Genomic DNA, 27579 nt, shown 5'->3' with positions numbered 1-27579 from the left:
GATACAATGGTGGAACATAAAAAAGTGCTGTACTTAAGTATACATTTTAGGTAACTGCACTTTACTAAAGTAGATTTTACTTTTTACTTTTACTACCACTACTTATTATTTTTATTTTTTACTATTGTTTGAGACCTGCTGAAAAGCCTGTGGATTTATTTTAACACATTTTTAGTTTGAGCAAACTACAAATATACAAAGCAAAATTCAGCACAAATCTTTATTAAAATCAATGCATTCGAAGCTTTATTAGATGTCAAAATCTGCATTAAAGACTTTTACTTTTTACTCTTGAAGTACATTTGAAACAGGTACTTTTATTTAAGTAGATTTTTAAATTAAATTAAATTTTACTTGAGTATTTCTTTGCTTAGTATCTGTGCTTTTACTTAATTAAACTCACCGTATAATAATTGAGTACTTCTTCCACCACTGGTTTGATAGAGGACAAATTACAAATATTGTTTCTTACAATTCTACATTTTATCATTTTTTTCAGACTGGAAAATTCTTTGGTGAGGCTGAGGGAGCAGTTATGAACAAGCTCCTACAGATGGGCTCTTTTAAAAGGTAAGCGTCTCTGTCATCACAAGTGTAGCACAAATATACAGTGTATGTTCTGTTCATGTAAGTGGGCGCTAACTCAGGCCTGTCTCCTGTGGCGCTGACAGCTCTTGACTTCACTGATCATGTTAAGCTATTCATTACTGAACCTTGACCTCACGGGCACAGCTCTCCGTTTGGGGATTACAGCAAATCTTTTCCTGAAGCGAGGAATTAGGACAAAACTTGAAGTTGGACACACATTTCTCCGATCCATGCTCTCTACTGTAGCCTAGTGCCTGAAGACATGGGTGGAGACTTTCAGCTCTAGATTTGGTAATACAACCCAAGAAGACATCATTCCTGCTATTATTTCTGTTATGACGACATTGAAGAGACTGAGTGCTTCCATGGTGTGCTGTAGACCATTTTTCAAACATTGCCTTGATGTAGAATCGCATGTGACAAATAGTCATAAAAACTGACAAGGTTTGATCTTGGGACTTGACAGTTGATGTTTTACAACCATACAAACAAATGGCTTTACTCATGTCCCACAACTGAGCTTTCTGAAAATTTAAAATGTCAGATAGTAAATGAATGAGTAGTGACGGGGGTTTTAGGATGAAGACTAATTTCAAACATCTTAGTGCTAATGAGTCCAATATGATCTGTCATAAAGGATTTTAAAGCAGTTCCAGAAATCTCTCATGACACATGATGCTACAATATCAAAACTGGATCAAACATTCATTGATCTGAGTAATGATGCACAGTCACACTAAAATGAACTTTTATTCTGTCCTTTACACAGTTCAAACCTGTGTTTCAAACAGATACCAAAATGCAGTATATAATTTAGTATTTATCAGTTTATTTATAAGCCTGTTTTTAATATTCTTCAGTCATGGCCATCTTTTTTCATAAGATTGTTTTGAATTGTTAATTGCTATTAGGGATGGAGGGTATATCTGTCCCAATATTGAATACAGATAGTTGGAAAAACTCTCTCATATTTATCGATCTTTTTTTGGCAATGCCCCAGTCTCTGTGTGCTCGTGTGTCATTCCCAGATTGTGCTCAGTGCATCATATTTGTCTTTTTGAACAGACTCATGAGTAAAAATGTAAATGGAAGAGCAATTAGGCAAAAAATATATCCATATGGCTACACAAACATGCAACAAATTATTTTATATCTCTGATAACTACATTGTCAGTTAATGTGTATCTTTATTTCAACTTAAAATAAGTTTGTGAGCCTTGCTATTTATATTAAAAGCTAAATATTGGTATCCATAAACTGGTTATCGGCCACAGCAAGCTAAATATTAGGTATCTGTATCAGCTCAAAAATCCGTATCGAACCATGCCTAATTGCTATGGAAATAGTGCATATTTTTCATCGCTCTGATATCCATGAATAATACTGTAGATAATGTGGATTGATTACACAATACGACCTCGGCTAGTGCTGAATAAGCCCGTATGACCCCACTGTCCCTACAATGATGAATACTGGCCGGAGGCTGTCGATAGGCCAGCCCCACTCATACATTCCTCTGCCCTGGACCACAGCTTAGGAAACACTGTCTGGCCTTTCAGAGTGTAGATGTGTGTTAGACTACCTCTCCATAACCTCACAGACAGACGGCCCCAGACATCACCTCCTCTGGGTCCACTAAGCCCTTAACCCCACAATATCCCTCTCAATATCCTCCAATCATCCACACACACCTCTGGACACCACTTTGGGCAACCTCCTGGGACACTCTCAGCTTTCAATATTTTATTTTTCCTTTTAATTTATATATCTGAGTCCTGGTGGGTAAAAGCACTCCTCAGCAGGGGGTGGAAGACACAACAAAGAAGAATCTATTAGTATCTATTAGTAAGGGAACATGATCATGATTTTTTTGGAGCAAGTAGGTTTATAAAATTCAAATTTTGGTTTCACATTGTTGTTGTTTTTTTTTCCTCAATCCATTTTAAATTTGCTTTGGCCATGAGAGCAGTGTTTGGTTTACAGCTTTTGTGCTGCCGTACATCTACACCACTGCCTTTATCTAAATGAATAGCCCCATGTATACAAAGTCCAACGGTTAAAAAATATATATTCTCTTTCTATGTCTATCTGTGTTGATGATCCTTGGTTTTCTTTGCTTTGTGTTCCAGAGTGACACTGTATGACTATCAAGCACTGTGCTGGGTCTTTTCAGAGAGCAGCGGCAGTGGACACACTCTCCTAGACGTAAGCAATTATTCAACCGTTTCTACATTGTACGAGGTGGTTATATAATGGGAGTATATGCACAGTTGAAATATGTGAAAACCTGACCCATTATCATTAATTCAACTACTTTTTTTTTGTACACTATGTATACAAAAGGGTCTGCTTTCTATCAACATCTTTTTTCTGTTTCACTCTGCAGCCGTACTTTGCCTTCTTCTCTGCAATCAAGTGGATTTTGACTGAACTTGTCATGTAAGATTATATCAAAATTATTGCACATTAGCTCAGATAGTGGACTGCATAGTGGATTTATTGACAATACATTGTAGAACTGATTTTAAATGCATATATCATGAAGAAAATTGAAAAAGAAGAGAACTTGAATGTCATCGTAAATTTTTGTAACTTTCTGTTTAGCTTTCTGATGGAGTTCAACCTGTACAGCTGGTGGTACTCAGACCTCACAACAAAAGGTATGACTGGTCACTTGTAATTCTATAATGTTCAGAAAAATATAGATAGTGTATTCTGTGTAGCAACAAGCATAGGGTGACCAGACATTTCGGTTTCCCCAGGACAGTCCCAGTTTTGAGCCCTGTCCCAGAAGATTTATCCAAAACCCGTGATTTGTCCCATTTTTGTTTAAGAAATGTTCCAGGAGTCCCTGTTTTTGACCAGACTGATCGCTGTCAACAGTAAAGAGAGGCATGAACTGACATTTGTGTAGGAATATAGAAAAGCTGCTTAAAAATGACCAAAACACAAAGAAAATATGACTATACTGACACATTTTAGCCGTGAATGGGCTGAGTGCGTAACATTTTTCCTTAATTATGCACTCAGTGTTATTATTACCAACCAGTTTTTTTTCCTGGTCACCCTAAATAAGCATGTAGCAACAAATCAGCATGTCAAATCAGCAAGTATAGTATAAGGAAAAAGAGCAAAAATTGAAAATACATTAATAAAAAAAAGTTTTTTTCATGTCTACTCCTAACCCTTGATGTCAGTCCTGTCCAAGACCAACCATTCAGTCTTGTTAACTGGGTTTAGAAAGTAATGCAGCACTTTACGATTTCTTACACTACATGTGTTATTAGAACAAACCAGGGCCAATTTCTATTTGTAACAGGAGAACTATTAAATCCCACATTTTCATTATGTTGCCTATGTCTTTGCTCCTTTGGTTTTATTCTTCCCTTTCTTCTTCTGTCTCTTTTTGCACTCACACACTCACTTACACATACTTATCACCGTTGCCAAGAGCTGAACACCATGTTGCCTTGTGCTTTATGAAGTGTTGAATACTTGTTGCCTGTCAGAAACGCTAGACCTATAAGCTGCATTTTAATTTTAGGCCAAAACTAATATGCAGATAGCCGGCAGGGTGAGAGAGACACAGAGACCGCAAAATGGAGGTCTATAAAACACTTCCCTTGCACACTCTCATCCCAAATAATAAAGTGAATCTGGTCATTGCAGTCGGGACAATTTCACAGCTGGCTAGTCTCATGTCTTAGCCGAGTTTTCTATATCTTTTTACAACAGAGACACAGAGCTAAAACAGCCGGCGGTTCGGTCCGTAACCCAATATGCACAGCCTCTCGAGCCTGACTAAGACCAGTTTGTGCACGTAGCCTTTGTTCTCAGATAGTTTATACAGTACATACACACACCGCAAAGCAACGCACATTAATTAAACCATGCCACCCAAACATAGAGAATAATCCGCTATCTAAGCAGTCTACATATCACAACACTATGGTACTTCAATTTCAAAGTGCCGGTTAGATGAGTTGTGTCTTAAGCTTCCCAAATATTGACTTGAGGGGAATTAGTGTTTCCTTTCCATGCAGTGCTGTTGGAGACCTCTAGAAGGCAGCATAGTTCAAGTAATTTATTTTGGAGCATTGGAAGGCAAACTGAAAGGATCGCTGCACATTTTGGCTGCGTTCACACTACACAGTCCACAACATAATTGGAAATGAACATGAAACTAAACCTGGACTAGACCTGGACTAAATCAGGTCTAGGAAAGGACCAAGCCAAGTCTGCATTAGTACCAAACTGGGTCCATACCAAGCCACACTTAAGTACACTGAAATGCTTTACCTTCTGGACTCTGGTGTTGTAATAATAGCATTGTAGTAATCAGACTGGTAGTACTTTTTATAAATACAGATTTCCTAACAATATTTTTAAATGTATTGTATTTATATTATACATTATATTTAATTATTTAAATTTATTCTGTTTTTCCTTTCTAGCTCAGAGGATAGGGCGGTCCATGCAGGTCCCGTGTGACACAGAGTACCCAGCCTTTGTTTCGGAGAGGACCATCAAAGAGAACATGGGCCACACCGACTGCGACGGCTGCATCAAGTACAATCACACATTCAAAATACATTCACAACTAAACACAACACTGCTTTAGACTAATGAGACTTTAACTTTTGGCAACTACGGCAGAAGATAACAATGAAGCACCAATTATGGTTAAGTGGAGACATTTTCATCTGCATAATGCCCCATAATGAGCAACGCATTCGAATCATTTGTTGTGTGTTGAAAACGCTTTTATCCGGGTCATCCATCAGAGACACACACTCAGCCTCTCCTCGGGCGTTTGAAATACGAGGCATTTAGAGACCAGGGAGAGCGCTGGAAAAAACAGCTTCCTTTAAAAATGGCAAAATGAGTGTGGTCCCCATTAACAATTGGGGCTTTTCTGTCAGGCAATTGTGGGGTGTTCTCCGGATCCCTCCACTGGGCTTCATTGCTCCCAGCTGTGGATCTGTCCCATGTGTGCTGTATTGTGTGCTCCTTGGACGTACTTCTCCACATACTTCTACTTTTATTTGAGAAAATAGGAAATTAGCTTAAATACTTTTTAAAGTGTTATGGCCCCATTATATTAGCCATAGTACTAGTAGTATTACTAGTAAAGTATTACTACCATTAGTGTTGTTGTGCTACTAAGATTTCAATTTCAATACTAAGGTATCGGCTCAGTACTCGAATATCAATTCTGATACCGCGATGATAATAAAAAACTTAGAAAATAGATTGTAACAGAGTGATTTTCAACATTAAATAATAGTATTTTCTTTTATATTACCATGCAGTCTTATATTTTTGTAATCCCTCAGTCATCCAGGTATAGTACCTACCAGATAATAATAATTTGAGTTCATACATCACGTACATATCATATTAAAGCTGAGACTAGCACACTCTATAATGTCACATTGGGGCAGATCTTTTTTAAAATCCACTGGTTTTGACAAAGTAAAATGGAGCTTTTATTCATAAATGTTTGCACTCTTACAGTATTAGTAATAGAGAAAATTGGTGATAGACATCTGTGTTAGGTTATGCACTGGCCGGGCTTTGCTCCTTACATTGGGGCACGTGTGAGTGCTTTACATTGGTGGAAATAGACCCTAAGCTATGGCCCACTAAAGCCCTCTTTACTCTCTGCATGTGTGTCTGCTGGGGTGCGGATCTGAATACTGTGAGTCTAATGCTTCCCAAAAGAGAATAATATATATTATACATTACATTATCCTATTTTTTTTTTTATGTTTTAAGCGGCAAGATTTAGAACAAGTGCCATATTTCAGTCCTTGGACAGTCATTGTGATGTTATTATGGACAATAGTGAGAGCCGTATATCCTCTCATACTATGGCCTGTACCCCATATGAGCTACATGCTCAAACTTAAACATTCAAAGCCATATGTAAGTTTATGCTGTTATTCTTAGCTTTTGAAAACTGTTTGAATAAGATCCTATCTTTATATATTTAGAGAAGATTTTCAAACAACATTTTTAAACAAATGAGTATAAAAAATATAAGTACATGGGCTGCATAAGAAAATGATTAAATGCGCTTAGGAAGTTCCTTTTCTTCACATTGCCCCGGACGTGCGTCATCGTCCGCCATGACAAGGAGCATCCAAATTGATCAGTGAGGTTAGGAAGAAGTAAGGAAAGGAGCATTTATGCTTCCTTTCATAGCTCCTTTAGCATAGGAAACTCCTAACCAGCGGTAAGAAGCTATGAGGTATCCCACACTCCACTGCGCAGATCAAATTGAACATTTCCAAATACTTTGTACATGTTCTACACTGCAGCAAATAATTAATTCTAATCGTCTGCATAAATAAACTCAACTTTACAACATATAAAACATAACTACTATAGAGCCACATCAGCCTGTTTTATATAATGAGCTTTATTCAGCTTTGCGCACATTTGTTTACATTTTACAGAAATTAAAATGACATGGCTCATTTGCATAAACTAAGCACTGAAAAAAAAAACCCAGCTTGCTCAAAGTTTTTACATGTTTACAGAAGACCTGAAACCTCGAGCAGCCCTGTAAAAATGTGTTAAATGATTAAAAAATACACATGAAGTCATAGTATCTTATGCTGCAAATGCAATAAGAGAGATGGAAAAGCCATTGTGTGTTTATTGAACTTTGGAGTAATTTAAGTCATTGAATTAGTATTTGTAAAATTATATTGCGTAGTCGTTGGTCACATTTCCTAAACTGTGAAGACAGATGTTTCTAAGAGTCATACCACAGCTCTGGCCCAATTATCTAATTATGAAATGACTGGAAATAAAATGACATCCAAAAGTGTTAAGCCCAATGAATCCCGTGGTTTCAGACCTTAGTTCTTGACGTTATAAACCATGAGAATTTAGATTGTTAGAATGTCTCATGGATTTATTTTGATGGACATAACTTAAAGTAGAGTATGTAACATGAAATTACAAAGTATTTAAAGTCTTTACCTGGAATGTTCCACAGTTTGTCACTTACCTGTCAATTTTTCCTATTACAGATGTTTGTATTGCTCAAAAACATATTGAAAAACATACATTCTTACTGCCTCCCCCTTACCTTTTACTTGGCGTAGTTGCATTACCTTGTCTCCTTGGGGATGGATCAATTTAATATTACTGTGGATTATCCTAGGCAAAGCGCTAAATCTTCATGGGCATAAGCAATGGTGACGGTTCCTCCACATGAACAGTTACATAGTGCACCTTTGGCACTATGGGAATTTGGCCTAAATATTCATCTCTGTTTAGTAATGTTTAATCATTTAATCATCATTACTTAGCAGCTTTGTGTACCTTTCCTTGTTTGTGTCCTCAGGCCTCAGTTACTCCAGCAGCTGTCCTGTGAGAATGGGTTTGGCCATAGGAGCTCTGTTTTGTGTCAGCTGGTGAAGCGTGGCTGGCTTTAGTGTGGATTATTAAATATTGGCAGATCTCACTTCACCCAGATCGGAACTGGCCTGGTCTATTTGTGGATCTGGTTGTGCCTGCTCTCGGTTATGGTGGGATCACTATATTAGCGTGTGGTGCTGCTGGAACTCCTCAGGGTTTGTAGACTTAACATAGCCACAGGAAATTAGTCATGGTATTAAATTAGCGGGGTGGAAATATTACTAAAGAGGTGTTTGGGTTTTTGCATTTCCTTTTTCCTTTTTACGGGCAGGAACAGAGAGCAACTACATATAACTCAAATATTTCCATTTTTAGTAGTAAATAAAAGATTCATTCGTCCAAACCTATGCAAATCAATATTATGTGCTTGTTTCTTGACATTATTCTGTGTTTATTTTAATATCTGTGTGTTTGTCAGGTCCTTTGTGATCCAGCAGATCCCCAGCAGTAACCTCTTCATGGTGGTAGTAGACAACAAGTGTGACTGCAGCATGTTTGAGCCCATCACTATGGACCCCATTGAAATCATGTATATCCTTTACTTGACTAATGCAATTTTAAAGTATATTTTTAAGCACAAATGAAACAAGTAAGTGCATGTAAAAGTAGTACTATTTTTTGTTTGATGTGTCAAAAATCAAAGGTCCACTATGTTTTTGCTTTGTCTGGGATGCTCCGTAATATGGTAGGCTTTTATTTTATTGCAGGTGTTTTTATTGCTCATATTTCATTTCATAAAATATATATTAAAAAAAACTTCATACTGTGATCACTTCTCCATAGATTTGACTGCCTTTTGCGGAACTGGCCCAGTTGATTTTAGGCTATATTTTTTACCTTTTAAATGTAAGTAATGCTACCACTGTAACCTCAATAACATCACATTACATTATGATACAGACCTAATATTAATGTTCCAAGCAATGGCAGTGTGTCAAAACTATGTAAAATCCACCCATCTGAATGATCCACTTATTGACAACCAGTCTTTGGCCCTCCTCTTCAAATATGATTCAATATTTGGCCCTTGAACATCCCTGTGTCAGACTTTCCATCAGAAAAATTACATAGTGAACCTCAGCAAACTTTATCAGTATAATTTTGCTTTGAGATAAAAGGTGACATAAATTAATTGTGCTCAAATAAGCTCATACTCAATGATGCTCACAGAAATGTAAGGCATTTGCACTTTAAAATAATTATAAAAGTACTGTTCCCATAAAGTATAAGTAATGTAAAATAGCAAGTAGTGTTTGAAATTCAAATTCTCTGATCTACACTCACCCCACACACCTCATCCAGACACCATAATGACGTGCTTATGTTAGAAAAGTGATGTTCCTTTGATTCCCCCTGCTGGAATAATGGACTGTGCATGTGTTCCTCTCCCCTGTGACAGAGATGGGAAGACTGTACATTGTTTTAATTTATGTTGAAGTTTGGGGGAGTTTTCTTGCCCTCTGTCGCGGTGATGGATGAGAGGGTTGTGGGGAGCCCTCACAGTGCCCTGTCTATCATCTTACACAACAGACCAATGCTCTGACAGCACACTGATCACTAACAGACAGAGGCTCTACCACTATGTGAAGGCACTAAGCTGGAACAGGGCGGGCTTTCATGTTGCTGCATATAGACAGACAAAAATCTACTAAGATGTGGCAAATAATGATTAAGAATTATAACATTAACACAAACTGAACAAATACATGCATGCATGTAATTAATAGAGTTGCTCTATGAAGCTATGTCGTAAGTACTACGCTAATTATTTACCTCATTATTTTGACGTTTTGCTGTTGACTGTTGATTGTTGTTGACTTGATAATGGCCAAAATGTTGATTCATTTTCATAGACAGTGAAGATATATATTTTTGTATGTTTATTTTTTGAGAACAAAGACAAATTTTATGATCTACAGTATATTTTCCCATTTCACAAACAGCCAAATCTTTTTCAAATGGGGCTTGCTCAGTATACAGTTTATTTTCTGAGGAGAGCACGCTGTTATGTTGCTATGGGAAACTAAAAACCCCACATACATAATCATAGTCAGATTGTTTTATTGCCTTAACTTCATGTGCACATAATGAATCACTGAAATGTGAGCGGCTGAAGATGCAGAAGGATAGGAGGCGTCCAGATACCTGCCACCCTTTCCACCCTGAGGTATTTGCACAACACATGTTATATCAGTAGTACTGCATAGTAGAGCTGCAGTTTCCGAGCATTAATCATTGGTTTTCTGCTTCTAGGAGAATTCGATGGAGTGTGGAGGAGCCAAGGATCTTGCACCATCTCTATCTGCTGTACTCCTTTGCATCCTTCTGGCAGTGTGTCCCAGGTGACCCTCTCCATGTGAGGATCGGCTTGGCTGGGCATGTAATCCAACTGCGACAGTGCTACAAGAAAACGACAACTCTAATCTAAAAAAAGTGACCAATGAAAAACATCTGCTGCCCCTATAGCCCTGAGGTATCCCCTAACCTGGCAACACAAAAAAGCAATATATAAGCTGCAAACAGGGATATACAAAGTATTGAACATAGTAAACATGGCAATAGCACACCTAGTAGCTTACACTATTACAGTATAATGCTATGTTCAGTTCTTTCTGGGTTCATGGTGTGGTGCTGGGCTTTGAGGTTGGAGCCACATAGAAAACACATCATATAAAGTAAAATTAAGAGATTAAAAAAAAATTAAAAAAAATCATCAAATGATGATAGTTTGTCAGAAGGGGCAGAGACTGTAAAAATGTCTGTCTAATGTTTTTTTAATGCCAAGAAAAGAATAAAATATTAAATGTACTGTACTGTGCAAAATGATCTTATGGGAAAAAAGTTTAATTTATCTGTTTTATTTATTTATTTTTGACTCTTTTGGGTTATAAGATACTGATTAAATATTATAAAATAACAAATACATATTTTAGTTTATTATTATTAAATCCTAATGTGATTTAAATAACTATGTTTTAGATTTGTATTGGGCTTTACAGGCATGACAAGGCTCTCAAAGCGCTACACCTAAGTATTTTTTCATTTACTCCACACATTCAATTATTTTTCTTTTATCAAAACCTTTTTAAAACTGAGACTTTTTACAGACTTTTGCACAGCACTGTACAGCCATTTTTAAATAAGATATTTATAATTTCAAGTGTTAACCATAAACTGTGACTCTGAGATTCTTGTGAGTGGTTGTGGATATGTGAGCTTTGCCTTATTGAATGACATGGTCCTGTTTGTGTACTTTTGAAATAAAACCTATGTTAAAAGTCTATAACTTGAATTGTGGCGCAAACACTCCATTCAAAGCCTCAGTTCTGATCCCTATAGGTCGCTCTATTGTTGTTGGCAGATTTAGCTGATTATTGCTGTGGTTTAGCTGAGATTTGGCTCTTTTTGTCAGAGTATTGTTTGTGTGTGGCGTCCATTGCCTTAGAGGCCTCTTCCTTCTCTCAAAGTCTGACTGAAGTTGAGGGCACATTGATCCAAGGCTTACCACAACATACATCTGTATTTGTTTAGGAGCATGTACAAACAGCCTTTCAACATTTATGACATGAGCGTGTGGGTCCCATACTATAGAACAACAAGTCTGTCGTACCAGAAGTTGAAGAATGCACTGGTCATACATAATGTGACTACTAAAATTAGGCCATGTTTTTAATGCTTATATATTGTATTGTTCTTATACCTATATAGCTTCATATACAACTAGAGCCATCATTGACTTATTGCAAATAGAGCCATTCCTTTATTTTCTTTTTTGAACCTAATATCTGAGTCTAATATGAGGTATTTTAATCACTCCATTGTACTAAGCATATAGGGGCAAAAAGCACAGGGTCCTAACAAAGCTAGGGACCAGACTGTACCTCACATATCATGAAGAACTCATTGAACTTTCCATTAGTTTGACTCCTTTTAATAATACACTGCAGACCATGAACAGAAAACGAGTTAATAATTGCAGTAAAAATTTGGCTTTTATACTTTATACAACAAGAGTTTTTTAGTTATTCTTTCAGTTGACAAAGCATCTTTATCACAACTGATTTATTTTTCTTTTTATAAGAATTATGGCCTAAGAAAACATATGGCTGCGTTCCGTAGACGCTGTATTTTGGATTTGTGGTTCATTCCTGTTTGCTTTCCAAGTTATGGGAAAGTCTATCCTTTGTGTGTACAAAACACTCTTATCAGTTTGGAAATTCGAGCATGGAAAAATCCTCTTTTGGTTTTCAACACATGCGAGATATGCAAATGGATACACATTTAGTCACCAGAGAAGCTTCGACTTCAAAACAGAATCATTAGTAATGTCCTTTTTCCTAAACAAGTTGAATATTATCATCTATCACACTGTATAACCCAAGGCCAAATCTACCATCTGCATTCCTTCCTATTGATCTTGCGTGTTTCTGGTCTAAGCTGGGCCTGTCAGAGGAGTCACTCATCACTGACACACAATGGCCTGGAGGGGCCCTGCAGCTCAAAACATAACCATCCATCAGCACTCACACTAAGGCAGGCTTGTTTGGTCACCATTATCTGGTCTACATGAGAAATCTCTTTCACTTACAGACATGCACTTTCACACCTTTGAACAGATGAGACTGTCCTGTCCATCCATCTTCCCTCACTTCTCCAAAGGCCATGTTGTTGATGCAGTGAAGAAGGTGCCATTTTGTTCACTGAAGCAGGTAGGCATGTCACCGGTCGAGTTTTCAGCCCTGTGTCCCTTGTCCCAGCAGATCTATCCAAAACCATTGATTTATTCCAGTTTTATACAAGACATGTCCCAGGTGTCCCGATTTTAACCAATCTGATACCCGCCAACAGTAAAGGGGGAAATTATGTTGTCATTTGTTTAGATAAAATACAGAAAACCATGCTTGAAAATGACCATAAAGCGAAATAAATGCACTAAATGAAGTCCCTCAGATTAAGTGAGTCGAGAATGGACAATGTTACATGCTCTTTTCACTATTTTATTTATATCAACCATCCCAACCTGGGTGTGTCCCAGTTTTTAATTTTGAAAATGTGGTCACTCTACACTGGTCAGGACTGCAGTACTCAAATAGTTAAACGTGACAGATTGTGCAATGTGGTGAAACGTGGTGGGATGGGAGTTATCCACAGATTATCCACAGATCTGACGTGTAACTTGGCCTGGTGGCGTTATGTAGATGCCATTTAATTTCATACTGTGGAACATTCCAAGCTAAGCAATAACATCTCTATTGAGGCAAGCAGACAGTGTACACTCTATCAAAAAGTAACATACTGCAATATGGTGCTATATGGGCATAATTATCCCCCATAATTCAGGGAGAGATAGAGAGAGTGGAATAGCTAAAGGCCCAAACATAAAACACAGACATCCTAAAAAGTGCCAATTATTGCAAAGATATTATTATATTTGCTCTAACTTTATGGTCAGAGGTGGTTAAAGGTGGGATCAAGTCATTATTTTACAAGTCTCAATTAAATCTCAAGTCTTTGACCTCAAGGCTGAGTCAGGTCCCAAGTCAAATACAGGCAAATCCAAGTGTAGTTTCGAGTCACTAGCCCATAAATCCAAGTCAAGTCCAAGTCATCTGCTTTGAGCTTCAAGTCATTTCTTTAGATTTTTGCAATTTATATAACTTTTAAGCTAAATTGTATATAAAAATTCATGGTGTATTTAACAGTTGTAGAAATTCAATTTTTTTTCCCTTTTAAATGTCTTGACAAGACCTTAGTGTGAATCATTACGGTCAGAATAGAAAGAATTAAGATTTTTTGCTTAATATCAGTTATTTAATCATGTAGCCTACTCTGAAATAGAAGGATCATGTTTCATGTAGTTCCCTCTCTTTTACTGAATTGTACTGTATTTTACTCTAGTACATTTGAGGATACCACATCACAGTACTTCAGTTACATCCAAAGTAACAAACACAGGGGTGGGAGGGACATTTTCCAGTTTGTTCCTGTAAAATTCAGCACTGAATGTATCAACTGTAGAGAGAAAAATACTTTATAAAAACATATTTTTTAGGAGAAGCATCGAGTCTTCTCAAGTCTGAGTCAAGTTCCAAGTTGAGTCCCAGTTCTTAGTCCATTTTATCAAGTCAAGTTTCACATCCTAAAAACAGTGACTCAAGTCTGACTCGAATCCAAGTCACGACTTGCAAATCCCCACTTCTGCTGGTGGTCACTCAAGAAATAAAAAAATACATATATAAAAAATCAAGTTAATGTCTTCATGCAGTAAATTGACCCAAATCTAACAAAATTATATTCAGAAATTCTGTGGATCTTCACAACTTAATGAAAACACTTGAATTTCATTTGATTTCACAGATGTTCAATCACTATGCCTTGTTTAACAGACATACTCCATCTATCATGGTCAGAGCTTTAGTGTTACCTCCAATGGAGCAGATCCCATTAGTGGTTTTCTTTGAAGACCTTAGATATACATTTGAATGGAAATGATATCTCACAGCAGAATCAAATCCAGACCACACACATAGATCGTTGGACCACAACAAGGCACCGCTAAGACAAGATGGGAAACTCCAATTCTTATACATTTGGCATTCAGAATAGGTCTACAATAATGAACCCCTAATGTTAGCAAAACAGCCCATTGCTTCTACTCAGATTGTCATTTTGTTTTGACTGGGCTTGTGCAGTACCATATGTGCAATTTTTTCACCCCTGTCCTTATGTACCTCTTCCTCTATAGCTTGAGTCGCTGGCCGCACGCTCACTAGCCGCAGCTCTGAGAATGAGCAGATGCCTTGACTAGCTCACCCACACATAACATGCACACATCGGAGACGCGGAGAACGGACCAAAACCCCAAAGACAAATTTGTTCCTGTGAATGCCAGAGGAGCGTAGAAGCCAGGGCTGAGCAGTGCCAGCTGAAAATACCCTCTGGTACTCTCACAGCGTGGGACCCCTGCTGAGGCGGAAAGAAAAGCCCTCAGTTCTTGTAGACCTCTTGGTGAGTTGGAGAACCTGACAGCCTGTACTTTAATGCTGGATGAAAATATTTTGTATGTCAGTATTTTGTATTAGTTTATAATTTGAAGATATTTTAAATGACAGGATGCGTGACGTGAAGTACTGATGAAAACCCTGCCTTAAATGAGATCTCAAGTGAACCGTGAAAACAGATGATTGCACAGTGTTAGCCAGAAATACCAAAATATGTACGCGTGTTGGTGGTACTGTCTACGCGATTGACAAACCAGCACCAGTTTGGGCAGTGACAGAATTAAAGGTGCCTTATGCCGGAATTTTTTCTGGTAGAGGATAAGCCATCTGCTTGTCTACATGGTTTTGCTTGACCTGGTATGTTCCACGGTATAGCATTAAACTTTCACTGTGGGTGTTTTTATTGCTTAAAAATACTTTAATACATTTTTTCCCAAAGACTAGGTTACGACCCTCAGGTGGGTCACAAGAGATTTTTTTGAGTCGCCTTGTCACAATCTACATGTAGGTTGAAATGTTAAGACACGTTTTGTATTATTTTTTATCTTTTTGTAACTATTGAGTATTTTGTTCCAATATTGCCGGTTCAGTTGAATGTTGAAAAGAAAAAGAAATAGGCTACATTTAATATCCAAATAGGCGACTTATGGATCCTTTTATTGCTGCTTCAATGACTCTTTTTCATTGTTTAAAACTTGAGTAACACAATGAAGAGAGAGACGCGATCATTCAGTCAACAATAAAATATCCTCATTGATGTTCAATAATGGTCAAATCCACCTTTATTTTGTTTCATTCGCACAGGTATGAGTAACCATTTCTTATTAGACTGTCTACATCTTCAAAGCTCAAAGAGCTGAAATCATCCAAATGATTCTAGTGAAGGTGTATGGATATTAAAAACACAGTGGAGCACTTCCTATGTTACAAGGTGAAACAGAGTATTTTCCGTTTGACAAAAGACCACAGCCTAAATTTGACGGGTTTGTGTGTTAAACATGTGTGAATGAAACAAAACACAACTCCAGGTATGTTTCTCATGAGGAAACATTAACAACATTATTTTATAAATCAGAAACAGCATAATATGCCCCCTTTAAAGCCATACTGTTTAAGCAAAGCAACAACATCTTCATGGATACCAGCAGGTGACGTGCCCAAAAGTGCACCTTTAACTTTAATACAATGTTTCACTATGTTCAAGTGAAGCTAAAAGTGAAGCTAAACGATAGGCCAGGGGAAAGCTTTCTGATAGCAGAGTGTAGGTGGTCTGCAGTTATCATGGCCTTGGCTCTGCTCCTCCTCTGGTCCCTATGCAGGCTCCTCTGATCACTATTCATCAGGATCAGCATGTTTGTTTTGGATCAATCAGTCCCTCAGGTTCTATTGGCTGTCTGCTGCTGGCACAGACAGCTCTAAATCCCATTGCACTGATGAAGGCTCAGAGCTCATGTGATAATTAGTGGACTGATGTGTGGTCTGTGGCATCTTTGGGCACGGCCTGGTTTGATCTTTGGACACTGGCTGCTCCTCGTGACCCTTCTGTACTGTGGTTTGTAATGCTGAGCTCAGGCTTTCACAGAGGCAGAATGGTAATTGCTCCTGCCTCTTGCTAAGAAGGCTGGGTCTGACGCAGTTTGGTAAATGACTTGTACATATGGAGTCAGTGTATTACTGCTTTTCATTTCTAGTTTCTGGTTATGCTACCCCTCGCTGGGCTTTTTCTTTTTTTTTTTTAAACAAAGATTTTCTGGCCTAAAAGTTTTTATGGGATAGTTCTGCTGTACTGTGGAATGTGGAGAGGGTAAAGACATTTGGCAATGGACAGGGCCAGGAGGCAAAGCCAAAATGCATCATATATGGCAACAACCATATCTGCACTGCCCTGCACTATGTAACTTTCTACTGAAAGTCCAGCACCTGGTTGTGTCCATAGAGATATGCTAGAGGATTGTTCCCCAAAAACTGGGTCACGATCCTCAGATGCAAGAGATTTTTTTTTTGGGTCACCTTGTCATGATCTGCATGTTGGTCTGCAATATACAGTTCTACAGACTGCTGAATTGAATGTTGAAAAGAAAAAGAAATGAGCTACATTTAATGTCCAAATAGGCGACTTATGGAACCATTTATTGCTGGTTCAATGAGTAATACTATTACTAATACTGTTCAGAGAGACACGATCACTCGGTCAACAATAACATATCCTCATTAATGTTCAATAATGGTCAAATCCACCTTTATTTTGTGAATTACGAATCATGTCTATTGACTTGGGTTGCGAAGGTATGTGACTGTTAAAATATGGGTCCCCAGAAAAAAGTCTGGGAAACACTGTGCTAGAGAGATTGCTTTCCCTGGAATGTACCACAGAATGGCATTTAACTTGCTTATTATTTATTTGTAGGTGTTTTTACAATAAAATAATACCTTGAAAAATATACATTCTACTGTAAGCCGGCCCACTTCTTCAGAAATATGAGCTGTAAATTGGCATGATGCTTGTGTACATGGAAATAGATAAGTATACTAACACTGAAAAATTATAGGCAAAGCAACAACCACTCTATGGTGGCGGACCCTCCACTCGGAAAGTTACACAGTGCACCTTTACCACTATGCCACCAGCAAGCACCAAGAGCAAAATTTTCAAAGCAGGCCTGGGTCTACAAAAGTGTGCATTGCAATTTCATTCAAAAGTGTTTGCACCCATATTCGAGGCAGGTACAATAATAACATTTAATGAAAGAGCAGTGTTTTGCACCCTTTTCAAACTCAAAATCCTCCTCAGTTAGTTTGGTCTGCACCTGGGCCTGCGTCTAAGGCTCATAGTTTTGTTTTTACCTCCTGACAAATTCATATAGAAACCATGTCTTATGTGCCCGTCTACTGATGGCATTGCACTTGCACACTACAATCTACTGCGTTTGAGGTTTGCATTTATAGCTGGCGTGGGTCACATTAATGTGTATATGAGCCTCTGAGTGCTTGACCAGAGTGACCGATGTGCATGTGTATGTGCACGTGTGTGACCGCTGGACCCGCCGCATGTTCTGGCCTGAAACTGCGACGCCCTTCTTTTGCAGAGCACAGCAGTGAAGAAGGGGAAGTCTACGGTTACAACCACAGCCCCGACTTCAAAATCACTACAGCAGAATGACATTTATATGTACCCCAATGTCCGCCAGGCACCCTGTACTCCCCCCTGTCCCATCCATCACTACCCTGTGACCGACGGATTGTCCAAAGGCTGCTCTGACAAGAACCACAAGGTTAGACATCCTCCTCTCTCTGACCGCATTCACACCACTCGCCTGGCTATACGGCAGACTGGAGGCTTGACTTTAGTTTGTGTGTGGTTTTGCTGCTCTTAGTTTAAATGTCTGGAGCAATCGACGGACATGACATCATCTCTTTTGTGGTGTAGGGGTCAGGCAGCGTCACTTGCTTTACCCTCAGTTTTTGGACCCTTTTGGCACACAACTGTTAGAGGAACTAGGCCCACCGCACACAAATTCAGGGACCTCTCACTGACCCCTTTATAAGCCCAAAATCTTTCAGAAAATTTTATTCTCTTCCATTACAGGACACAGCACTGAACCCCTGACCTAAAGTGAGTCGGCAATGAGTCACACCAAAACCATCACAGTAAGTCCAGAGTTCATTTCCCAGACCAGATTAGGGTCCCTCACAATTCAATACAATAAACAATACATGACTTACAATACAGAAAATCATTTTATTGCATTGCATATCGCAAATTTTACAATATTTCTCTATTTTTCAACCAAACATTAAAAAAGTTTAAATTAAAAAAGAAACACATATTTCTTTTTCAGCCCACTACCTGCACAAACTTATTATGAAATATATCCATTTTAATCATCAAACATTAACTAGAACAAAATATTGGTACAGCAGCCCACACTCATCAGTATTGCCTAAATAATTTAAATATTTGGGTATTTAAAATAGATTAGTTTAGTTTATTTGTCATTTCTATGTTACATAAAAAGTGAATTAGGCTTCACACAACCATCACAATTCAGTGCAACATTAGATATAATGAAAATATAGTATTGTATTTTTTCACTCCTATGGGGCCTTTCTGTGTGGAGTGTGCATGTTCTCTTCTTGTTTTATAGAAGACTTTATAATAATAATAATAAAATCTTAAAATCTGTAATGTCCAATTTTACAACTGGCCCTTATCTCTTTACAGAGAATTTGCTCCTGACACTGGTTATTTAGTGAAGTTTGGGAAATTTAAATCACTCCATTAAAAAACCCTGAGCTCCTGTGGATGCAAGTGTAATCTGAATATGTGTAATGTTTTCATAACACAAACTGTGCTACATGATAAAACTTACCCACAAGTTTGTTTTTCTGAGTGTTTAATGGCCACCCACTTCCTTAATTAAACCTACCGCTCTGCAGTGGAAAGGTAAACACATGGGCAGCTTATTAAAAAGAGTAGGCACCTTCTGGCAAATAGTCCCTCTTATTTCTGTTGTCATTTTTTAGGCCTTTTTCCAATTGGAATTTTTATAAAATTTACCTCCATAATTTATAGCATGCAGGAAAAAAGACATTGTGGGCAAATAAATCAAAAGATTTTTATGAAACAAAATTAAAGCTGTCTCTGTGTGGGATATTTCACCTCACATCTTCAGCATTATGACAGATGCTCAAAGAAATACTGGGCTTTCAAACATGGAGATTTACAGCAATGGAACATTAACTACAAATAAATGATGGAAGATGCTTCAAACATGTATCAGTAAACAGCTTCAATGAAAAAGAATAAATCTTTTCAGTTGGAAAGTACATCATCTGCTTTTCTCCATTGAGATGTTATTGGTTTGTCTGGTATATTCCACATCATGGTATTAAACTTGATGGTCCATAAAATAAGCTACTCCTACTACTACTATCCATGGAGGTAAGAATAGATGTTTTTTCAAGGTATTTTAGCAATAATAAGCCTGTAATTGAATAAAAAGATATGTTCCATGCCATAACCTACTGTGGAGCGAAACATTTCCGCCGAGCCAATCTGGTGACAGAGCACCTAGCAGAAAAGTTACATAATATGTCTTTAATCTTGTACATTTTACAAACTGTATTTTTGGTTCCAAAAAACTTACACTCACAGACTGTACTTCAAAACATCAATTTATATAGTGGAGAGTAGTTCTAATCTTGCACACACCACTTTGAACCACATACCTTGTTTAAACAGTGACGTTCACATGAAGTTGGGTTCCCACCAGTCACAGCTCCAGTGCAGAGGGACAAACCTAACAAGAATGTCAGTGTGTTAAAAGCCTTTGGGTCTACACTTCGGAAACACTCTTTGACTTAAAACACCTGCACCTTACAGTAGTAGTAGTAGTAGTAGTAGTAGTAGTAGTAGTAGTAGTAGTAGTAGTAGTAGTTGTAGTTGTAGTCGTAGTAGTAGTAGTAGTTGTAGTAGTTGTACTAGTAGTAGTAGTAGTAGTAGTAGTAGTAGTAGTAGTTGTACTAGTAGTAGTAGTAGTAGTAGTAATAGTAGTTGTAGTTGTACTAGTAGTAGTAGTAGTAGTTGTTGTTGTTGTAATAGTAGTAGAAGTAGTTGTACTAGTTGTAGTTGTACTACTACTAGTAGTAGTAGTAGTTGTAGTAGTTGTAGTTGTACTAGTAGTAGTAGTAGTAGTAGTAGTAGTAGTAATAGTAGTTGTAGTTGTACTAGTAGTAGTAGTAGTAGTTGTTGTACTAGTAGTAGTAGTAGTAGTTGTACTAGTCGTAGTAGTAGTAATAATAATGGTTGTAGTTGTACTAGTAAGTAGTAGTAGTAGTAGTAGTAGTAGTAGTTGTAGTAGTTGTACTAGTAGTAGTAGTAGTAGTAGTTGTACTAGTAGTAGTAGTAGTTGTAGTAGTTGTACTAGTAGTAGTAGTAGTAGTTGTACTAGTAGTAGTAGTAGTAGTAGTAGTAGTAGTAGTAGTAGTAGTAGTAATAGTAGTTGTAGTTGTACTAGTAGTAGTAGTAGTAGTTGTTGTAATAGTAGTAGAAGTAGTTGTACTAGTTGTAGTAGTTGTAGTAGTTGTAGTTGTACTAGTAGTAGTAGTAGTAGTAGTAGTAGTAGTAATAGTAGTTGTAGTTGTACTAGTAGTAGTAGTAGTAGTTGTTGTAATAGTAGTAGAAGTAGTTGTACTAGTTGTAGTAGTTGTAGTAGTTGTAGTTGTACTAGTAGTAGTAGTAGTAGTAGTAGTAGTAATAGTAGTTGTAGTTGTACTAGTAGTAGTAGTAGTAGTTGTTGTAATAGTAGTAGAAGTAGTTGTACTAGTTGTAGTAGTTGTAGTTGTACTACTAGTAGTAGTAGTAGTAGTAGTAGTAGTAGTAGTAGTAGTAGTAATAGTAGTTGTAGTTGTACTAGTAGTAGTAGTAGTAGTAGTAGTAGTAGTAAAGACAAAACTGAGGCTGTCCCTTAACAGGTTCCACTTCAAGTTAAAGTCCAACCTATAACTACTACTGGTCCTTGCACCCTGCTGTACAGTCAGTGTTTCCATGGCGCAGAACCCCCCACTAACATCATAACCATCATATTCTGAATCCTTTCCTTCTAAAAGCTAAAGTGCAGTGAAATATTAGCCCAGTGTTACAGACATGGACAAGACCCAAAAGTGCTTTAGACTCCCGGACACTTCCCTCTGCTGCTTCAGAATCAGAAAGAAAAACACTGGTATGAGACAGGGAGGTATTTGTGCAGGTACAGGGGAATGTCTGAGAGCCTGACTGCACTGGAGCAGCAATGGGTGACTGGTTTTACTGGTCTGAACACAGCTCTCCTCAGAGCGCACCACAAGAGGCAGAGTGGAAACTCTTCTCATTAGTAATGTTCATTTAAAACAGAGGAGTAGTCAAGCACTGTGTGCTCTTACAAAACAAACGGCCCGCCTACACAGGTGTTTGGCTGTTTACTGGTTTTACAAGGGTTCTGATGCATCACATCACATCATGTCATATGATAAGTGACATTGAATGTGAATATTAACACATTTAGTGTCTGCACCTTTGCACACCCGAAATGTACACAACTAGCACTACTCAAGGATGGCTTTATGCTCACATCTCCTTAGTGAATTCAGAGCCTCCCAGAATGTACAGAATCTTGTATTCCAGTGCAACACCTGGTTTATTTCAACTTTTCTTCCCCAAACCACATTTCAGTTGCTTCTACTGTATATGCTTTGGTTAGCTGCCATGTTGTGTGGTTGAAGCTATGTGGTGTGTAAAGAAGTGCCACAGAGTGGCATAACTTTATAATCTAATCAGGTCTTGTTAGCTGGGCCTCAGGCCTGATGGCACATGGCACTGTGAGGTTAGCTCATGGTCACTGCTAGTCTTTGATTATTTTTGTAGGAAGAAGGCACACGTTTAAACCTGCCCCAATCTTTGCTGCTCAGATTGCAGAAACATACACCAATCAGGCAAAATCTTTATGACCATGTGCAGCCTCTTAAAATCATGATATGATTGAACCTTTACAGAGAGACCACGAACAAGGAATACCCTACAGTATGTGTAGTTCTAGAGATGCACTCCCTCAAACCAGGCCCTCAATCACATCCTTCCTTTTTCCTGTCTCTAAAACATCAACTTAGAGGACAAAATGTTCTCAAGTGTCATAATAGGTCAGGTGCTACGAAGAGGTGGTGATCTGGGTTGTTTAACATGTCAGTGGTCATGTTATGGGTGGTGTAGACACAGGTATTTCTTGGTAGCACCTGGAATCAATGTTTAGAAAATACCTGCAAAGTCTTCCACTTCTCCAGTTCCTTTAGTGTTTGTGTATAGAGTACTTCTTCCATGTGACATGTGGCAGTACTATGTAAAGAGGAAGTCTCATATCTCTTTGTTCATGTCTCAAACAAAAACAGCCGAGGCCCAGAGTTCAAGAGGGAGCCCTGATATACGGGTGACTCTGACAGGGAACTACACAAAGGATGAAGAGCTGGGCTGTATAGAATCAAACTGGCTCCAGATATTTCCACTCTTCACTGTTTGGCTGCACAGAACATCCAGGTGCAGGAGAGTTTTACTTATTATTGAATTCAATAAATGTTATTATTGAGTAAATGTTAATCCAAGTGGAGTGATATAGACTCTGCCGTCATTACAGATGGTTTAAATAATAAAAAATAAGACTGTTGCCACCTCACATGCACTGTTTTGTGTATACGTGGTTGTTCCTTTATTAAAGAGGAAAGTTTTTTTTTTTTTTTTAAATGAGTAACATTTGACAGTTTGGATGTTAAGTTTAAAATGGCATTTGAAAGCAGAATATTATACAACTTGTCAACATTTGTTGTAAACATGTTTGTGGTGTATACAAGGATGTCAACTGTAAACTGTTTTATGATGTCTTTATACAAACATGTATTGATTAATGAGTCTACATTATTATTTGTATTTGAGTTTGACAGGCCTCGGGTTATGAGTGTTCATGCTCTAGGGCTCCAGTTCCCCTGTGTAGGTCCCCTCTGCAGATCTCTGTATGTCCCTCTGTAGGTCCCTTCTCACTCTATAGGTCTCTCTGTAGGTTCTCTTGATCAGTCACCTGTTAGGCTTTACAAAACCAGACCCTGAGTGCCCCGAGAGCACCTCCGTGAGCACCTCCGTGAGCTCTCTCACACACTTACAGCCATAAACACACCTAAACCCACACACATGAGCAGCCTGGTGCCAGGTCCTATCCATCAGCCCCTCAATGTACCCCCCTCCCACAGCCTCGGGCCTTGGGCCGTAGGCCTGAAGCCAGGGGCTGGAGTTCTGGGCGTGCCGCCAGTCTGTCATGGTCCTGGGACAGGAGCCAGCCCTCCATCAGCTTTGATGTGAGCTGGAGGAGCAGAGGGGCGGCCCCTGTGCAGACAGGCCAGGTCACATGCATTACCGCCACTGAGAGGCAGTGGATGTCTCCAAATATCTCTGTACCTTTAGTTTTGTTTCATGTGAACAAGTCCATGATTTCATTGGCGTCTGTTCCACAAATTGTGCTTCAGCCACCCTGGAAACTCCACAGTCTGGAGTATGAAAGAACTAATTAGTGCTGCAATAAATATGTGTTTTATTGGTCCTCACGCTGAGCAAGAATATGTATTCTTTTTATTTTGCTGAAGATGAAATATGACATGGCCTGACAGATGTGTGCATTGTGCAAAGGCGGTGAACTGTTGAATCATGTAGAAACCAAACTCTGGTGCCAACCTGAACTGGCCCAGACTCTGATTTTGTTTCTCCCAGTGTCCCCGCAGGACCTCGGCACTAACCTCATATTTAGTCCCAGTGCAAAGAGACTCAATATTAAGAATGACCTGAACAATGGATGGACCACAAACAGAGACATGTTTGCACCATATGAAATATGTCTCTGTTGATGAAAATGGATTCTAAATGTAAAATGGATTCTTGATTTAATCTGAGGCCTTGTGAAACAAATCACTTCCCAAAAGACAAGACCACAATCAACTTTAATTTACAAATGCATTTTATGTTCATTTTGGCCCGTTACCATTATATCTTCATTTTTATCCTTTCCAAAAAAAGTAAGATGCTAGATTTAACAATTGAAATCTATGGAGTGAAAGTAACAAACACAATATGCTGAATTTCAGGGCAAAGGTTCAAGACAACAAAAAGGAAAAAAAAAGTTTACATTTTAATGGACTTGCTCAGATATTTGCTTATTTGTACCATTTTTCCATCCACCCCACATTGTGTGTGTGAAATGCAGGTTTAAAGACCTTATTTCACTGAGTATATTTTAACGAGGGCACTAACTAGCCCTAGTGTCAGTCATGTGGACAGCTCCAGCCAAAGACACTGGAAAAATCGGCCTTTCCCACCATCTGTGACACTTTCCTGTGTCAAAGTCTGCTTGTTCTGTCCCAGACTCAGACAGCCTGAGCACTGCCACATTTTATTCTATATAGGTATGCTAAATACTAAATACAGTATATACTACACTAAAATGTGTAACGATGGATAGCTCCATAGAGCCTAATCATGTGATCCAAAGTAGAAACACATCCATCTAGAGATCAGAAGACACTGAAGTACACACTGCTCATTGTTTGTTATATGTACTGGATCAATAATCTTGTTGCTAGCCTGTGCATTTGGCAGGAAATGTGTATTTTGACCTGAAAATCACAGAAGGTGACAAGATGTAATACATTTTCTTTTCTACAAGATCGTCTTAAGTTCCATGTTTGGTTTCTGTCATCTGAATTTTTCATAATAATTCTTCATCTTAGCCAGGTGTCCTATGGCCAAGAATCACAGTTCATGACATAAGTTTGTTTGAATAGGCTTATTTTATGTGTATAGATATGGAGTAAGTAATGTTTCCTTGTGGTTGGGGTTAAGGGGTTGTTTATAAAAACATAACTTTATTAAAATACTTCATCAAAATGTGACATTTGTGGTCAGTCTCTTGTATAAAGATATGTATCCTCTAGAATACACTGTCACACAGATGAAACACAGATGAAGATAAGATATAAGAAATATTCATCTAATCAGGCCTGACTCAAACCCATGTACAGTGAAGGAGGCCTGTATGTCACTTGTAAGATGGTTTTGGGGAGAGCATCCACTGTCTGGAAGTGATGCCTCTTTTCAAAAATCATGTTGCATTTTTGTTAGATTCTTGTCATTTATCCCCAAATGTGTTTATATCATGAACATATTTTTTTTCCTATTATCTAAAGTTAGTTTCTTATACTTTGAAGAAGTCTGTATTCCATTTGTATGATAAATTGAACTACAAAAAATGTGTTGGTGTTTTCACAGATTTAAAAACTGTAATCTTGACTTGCACTTTGAGAGTCCTGACCTCTGAGTTCAAGTATAACCTTTCCACTCTGGTCTGTCTAAAACAACTTGTGGTGCCGTGGTTTCTGGTGGGACAGTTGTACAGAGGAGGGCAAGGGCAGGCCTGTGGGACCGTCCCATCTGACTGATCCTGTCCAGACTGTGTGCGACGTCACAGCTGCACTTCTGCCCACTCTCTCAAACACACACAACCGCAGGCCCAAATAAGCTCTAAATGCAGCTGGGCCCTCTCCATTCACTTATATTATAAGAGTTTTACAGTAAGAGCCACAGAGTGTAACTATAGCGATTTGAGTTTAGCCAGGTCTTTGGCCCTGACAACTCATGTATGAAGTATAGTAAAGATTTAGTCCATAAAGCTCACTGATCTGCATGGGGACAGAGCATTTATATTTGTTTCACTGCTGAATCCGCTCAGACCAGATTTCATGTTCCAAAATCTGGTGACCCCATTTTTAACTCCTCCACTATGTTAGTGCATTAATCATTTCCTGTATTTTACTTTAATATTTTATTTAACTTCAATATGAATGTATTTATTTATTGGAAGAAGATACAACAATTGTAAAATATTATTGGACAAAGAATACTGGCAAATCTAACAAACTGTAAGTGCTGATGGAATTTGCAAATAAATTGTTCATGTATTTTCAATATTCTCTAAATATATACAGAGATTTGTGTGGGGTAAAACAGTAGACAATACAAACCCTAAAACACCTAGTACAGTCAGTTGTAATGAGTAGTTTAATAGTAGTTCCAATAGTTATATCAAGTATTTACCCGATTACAATCTTAAAATTTCACCACAGAATAATAGCTTTTCATGTGTCCCATCAATTGTCAAAGTGTAGTTATATGAGGGGAACATCTTGGTATTTCCATTGGCAGGAGCTCAATATTAAGAATTCTCACAAAATTGTGGTCAGTACTTTTGGCTCCAACTGTAAAATGTTGCATTATATCAAACATCTGCAGTGTCACGTAACGTTCCTGGAGATGCTCTGAGGAATTTTAATGCAATGGTCATAGAAAAGTCAAACCACTTGTTTCAATCCTCCGCCCTGTTCTCATCATGCTAATTAGTCCTCAGAACTGTGCGTAAGAACTCCACCAAACGAATGTGCGCATGTAAAACTATGTAAAATCACTTTATGGGGGAGATTAATCAGTCTCTCTTCAGTAAAAGGACCATTTGAGATGCACATGAGGAAAGCCATTCAAACAAACGATTATATTTCTAGAACAAACTGTGAAGAGGAGGTACTGAAGCAGAGCCAAAGCATACAACATGTTCAAAATATATTCTTTTCTTACGGCGCATGAGGAGCCTGTGGTCAGTGCTTAATTGTGTGTGCGAATTTAAATAACAAGTTTATCGAAACCACAACCGAAAAAGAGAGAACAAATATTTAGACAGTCACCCGCATGAAAAACCCAGAGAAAGAATGGAGCGATGAGGGCACAGGGCAAAGGCAGGGGCAGGTGTGGGTAAGTCCTGCCAACAATTCAACAGATCTTCACAGTAGCAGAGTCAATGAGGGCAGAGCACCTGTGGATTCAGTTACACTATCACAGCACCTGGAGCTTTTCATTTGGTTCTTATAAATCACCATGAAGCATCTGATTTAATTCTGTTTGGGTTTCTCTTTATGTGCTAATATTTCAGCTTCATAGAGT

The 27579-nt window shown here is 38.2% G+C and overlaps 1 protein-coding gene across 1 annotated transcript in view; it reads left to right on the top strand.

The window, feature by feature from the left end:
- Window positions 1–11067, top strand: part of cacna2d3a (calcium channel, voltage-dependent, alpha 2/delta subunit 3a) — a 117515-nt gene extending 106448 nt beyond the window's left edge. Inside the window, exons 29-36 of the mRNA XM_055165906.1 lie at window positions 500–570; window positions 2718–2793; window positions 2975–3027; window positions 3193–3248; window positions 5043–5157; window positions 8441–8553; window positions 10107–10189; window positions 10276–11067. Of these exons, the coding sequence (XP_055021881.1) occupies window positions 500–570; window positions 2718–2793; window positions 2975–3027; window positions 3193–3248; window positions 5043–5157; window positions 8441–8553; window positions 10107–10189; window positions 10276–10368 (660 nt within the window). The 3' untranslated portion in view covers window positions 10369–11067. The remainder of the gene's footprint in view (window positions 1–499; window positions 571–2717; window positions 2794–2974; window positions 3028–3192; window positions 3249–5042; window positions 5158–8440; window positions 8554–10106; window positions 10190–10275) is intronic.
- The last annotated feature ends 16512 nt before the right edge of the window (window positions 11068–27579 follow it).

Source organism: Boleophthalmus pectinirostris, unplaced genomic scaffold, assembly GCF_026225935.1.
Source record: "Boleophthalmus pectinirostris isolate CB_2022bp ecotype Guang Dong unplaced genomic scaffold, ASM2622593v1 HiC_scaffold_8, whole genome shotgun sequence".
NCBI classification, from domain to species: domain Eukaryota; kingdom Metazoa; phylum Chordata; class Actinopteri; order Gobiiformes; family Gobiidae; genus Boleophthalmus; species Boleophthalmus pectinirostris.
This window is presented reverse-complemented; position numbering and strand designations above follow the sequence as displayed.